This window comes from Gavialis gangeticus, unplaced genomic scaffold, assembly GCF_001723915.1.
Source record: "Gavialis gangeticus isolate Ggan-Ray unplaced genomic scaffold, GavGan_comp1, whole genome shotgun sequence".
Classification (NCBI taxonomy): Eukaryota; Metazoa; Chordata; order Crocodylia; family Gavialidae; genus Gavialis; species Gavialis gangeticus.
In genome coordinates, this window is record NW_017729031.1 from 106,577,845 (window position 1) to 106,580,599 (window position 2,755).

General features: G+C 37.6%; 1 protein-coding gene across 1 annotated transcript in view; it reads left to right on the forward strand.

Annotated features, from left to right (window-relative positions):
- Positions 1 to 2,755, forward strand: part of TMEM237 (transmembrane protein 237) — a 76,787-nt gene that overhangs the window by 11,915 nt on the left and 62,117 nt on the right. Inside the window, exon 2 of the mRNA XM_019523515.1 lies at positions 2,105 to 2,136. Coding sequence (XP_019379060.1) covers positions 2,105 to 2,136 — 32 coding nt within the window. The remainder of the gene's footprint in view (positions 1 to 2,104; positions 2,137 to 2,755) is intronic.

The window sequence follows — 2,755 nt, forward strand, 5'->3', positions numbered from 1 at the left end:
AAAGAGCACAGTTCTTAGTTGGCCACTCCAGAATTTGCACCGCTTCAAAAACTTCCTGGGTTGCCTATGCATTGCTGTATTGTCTTCCCAGCAGATGTCAGGGTGATTGAAGTCTCCCATATACATATAACAGTGTGGAATGTTTTATAACCCGAATACATTAGAACTGTTTCTGTTTGTGAATGAGATTTTGTTTTGTTGTTTGATCTCTTGAGGAATATCTGACATGTACATATGCTGCAGTCTAGTAGATAACAGTATATACTGTGCAGAGTTGGCAAATGAAGTTGTTTTGAAGTTTTTCAGATTTTAGTTTTTAAAAACCTAATAATGGTTATATGTGTATAAAAATCTATGACTGATTCTGGGGTTATACGCTGCCAACATTTTTGCTAAGCTTCCTCATGGAATTGTCTAACAAGAAGGGTAAGTAGTAGCTGACTTAATGGATCTTGATGGGCGGGTGTTTGTATCCACTGCCATTTAAATTGTATTTGCTTGCAGTCTACCTTCTAACATAGATAAAATCTAGGATAGGAACATGAGGTCAAATCTATCTTCACACTAGTGTCACCTGCTTCTGTTAAATTAGCATAGCTAAAGTTTACTCATGTAAATAAAGGTGTGGTTCTGAATATTTTTAGACTCAGGGACCCCCTGGAGAGACTAGAGGCATGCCTTGGAGAATGCCAGCTCTTAGTTTTTACTCTTTGCCTACAGAAAAATAGTGTGTGTATATGTGTGTTGGGGGAAGGTTCTGTTGCAAAGAACTCAAAAAGATCAAAGCTATGGATTTCTGTTTGAAATCTCTGGGCTTATGTTGTGAATCAGATTTGAAAACCTAACAATGCCTAACATTGTGTGGCACCCCACAGTCTCCTTGAAAGGATCTTGAGGCATCCCAGGTTGCCACAGCCCCTGCTTAGAATCACTGGAGTAAAGAATCAGGGTATCAAGATCTTGGGTTTTTAGTTGTACGCAGTAATAACAGCCCCGTTGCTGCTCCTGGTGGAAGTTGATGGCAGAATTCTTATTGACTTCAGTGGGAGTAGTATCGGGCCCTAAATTGGGGACAGCGAGGTTCACATACAGTTAATCTTGTCTGGGAAGCTTATTTTTAGTGCTGAATTAGCTGACGATCAATGTAAGCAGTGTCAGATAGAGGGAATAGTTTAGCGTCTCTCTCAGGGACCAGCTTTAAATGACATGGGAAAGAAGCAAGTGGTAAGTTCAGTTTGGAGGAACTTCGCTTTGTTTCATTTTTGTGGGGCTTTTATTTAAAGTTTTTATCTGGAGCGTGGAGTAGTTTTCCCTTTTGTGTAGTACACTAAGATGATAAATAATCTGAATCTAAGCTGTCTCACTCTTCTAGGTAAGAGAATTATCAAGTGTGTGGGCTATACATCTGCTGTTCTGTCAACAAGAGATATTTTTCTTTTAGAGTGTTAATTCTGTTTTCCCTTATGGTCAGCATCTTCACCACTGTGAAAATATTCTGTTTTATTGAACATTTTATCATATCAAACAGTCTAGTCAACATTTTAACAACAGTCAGGACTATCTCACTGCCCTTGTTTGTACTTCTGAACTTAAGATTTCATTCGTGATTCCTATGATTGTTCCTCCTATAATATGAAAATATATCAATATTAAATGCCTACTTTTAGCAGTGTTCTTCTATTGTGTTTAGTACCTGACTGGAATGATAAATTATCTTTCCTATGTATGTAGTTTTATTATAAAAAAGGTGAAGGTATTTAAAGAGTACTGTTACCACTTAGATGGTTATAGTTTATCTAAAATATAGCACATATCAGAACTGAGGCATTGGCGCAAAATATGTACCAGACACTGCTTTACAGTTCTACATCTTACCTTCCATCCAGTGATCTCAAAACATATTTGTGAATTGTTTATACATACAGTGTTCAGAATTGCCTTTCGGAAGATTATCGATGTAGCCTATGTTAGAAACATCTAAGATAACATCATTCCAAGGTCATACTTGGAATTAGCTGTTTTCTCTGAAATAATTTAGTAGGGGCTCAAAAGGTAAAAGATTTCATGACACGCTAATGGAAGGTTTTTGTCTTTTCTGTTTCAGCGTCCACCCCGTGCCCTTCCTCCTGTGCCAGGGTAGGTTTATTTTATTCTATGTATTTTGGTAGTTTGGGAACACTGGAATGTACCTGAAAATTATGAAATTAAGAAAGATGGGTGCAATAAACACATAAGGCACTCATAATGCTGTTAAATGATTTAGCAAAATCTCACTAAGGTGACAAATATTGCTCTCTGTTTTAATTTTTTACTGAATAAAATTTTAACGTAATTTAAGAGTAGATCTATCATTTTTTAAAACTAGAATTAAGGCCTTTTCTTTATAAATCTAATTTTATTACGTTTTCACACTTCACCAAAGAAATTTGCTATAGACTACATTTTTATACAAGATTTTTAGCTTAGCAGCAAATAATTGTAACTACTTTTTTAAAAAGTACCTTTAAAAATGGGCAAGTGGTAGGATAATGTAAGGGCCTTGTTGTATGTTACACTGCGAGCTGCTCAAATGTTGATTGGTGTTACTGCTAGCTTGAATTCGGAGCAGTTGCACGTTCAGGCGAGCAGGGGCCTGGAGGACTGAGAAGTAAGAATCCTCCCCTCCCAATTTGGGGTTCCCACCTCCCACCCCCTCCGCTTACTTGTGGCTGCTGTCTATCCCAGGGGAGCAGGCAGGGAAGGGTTAACCTACCTA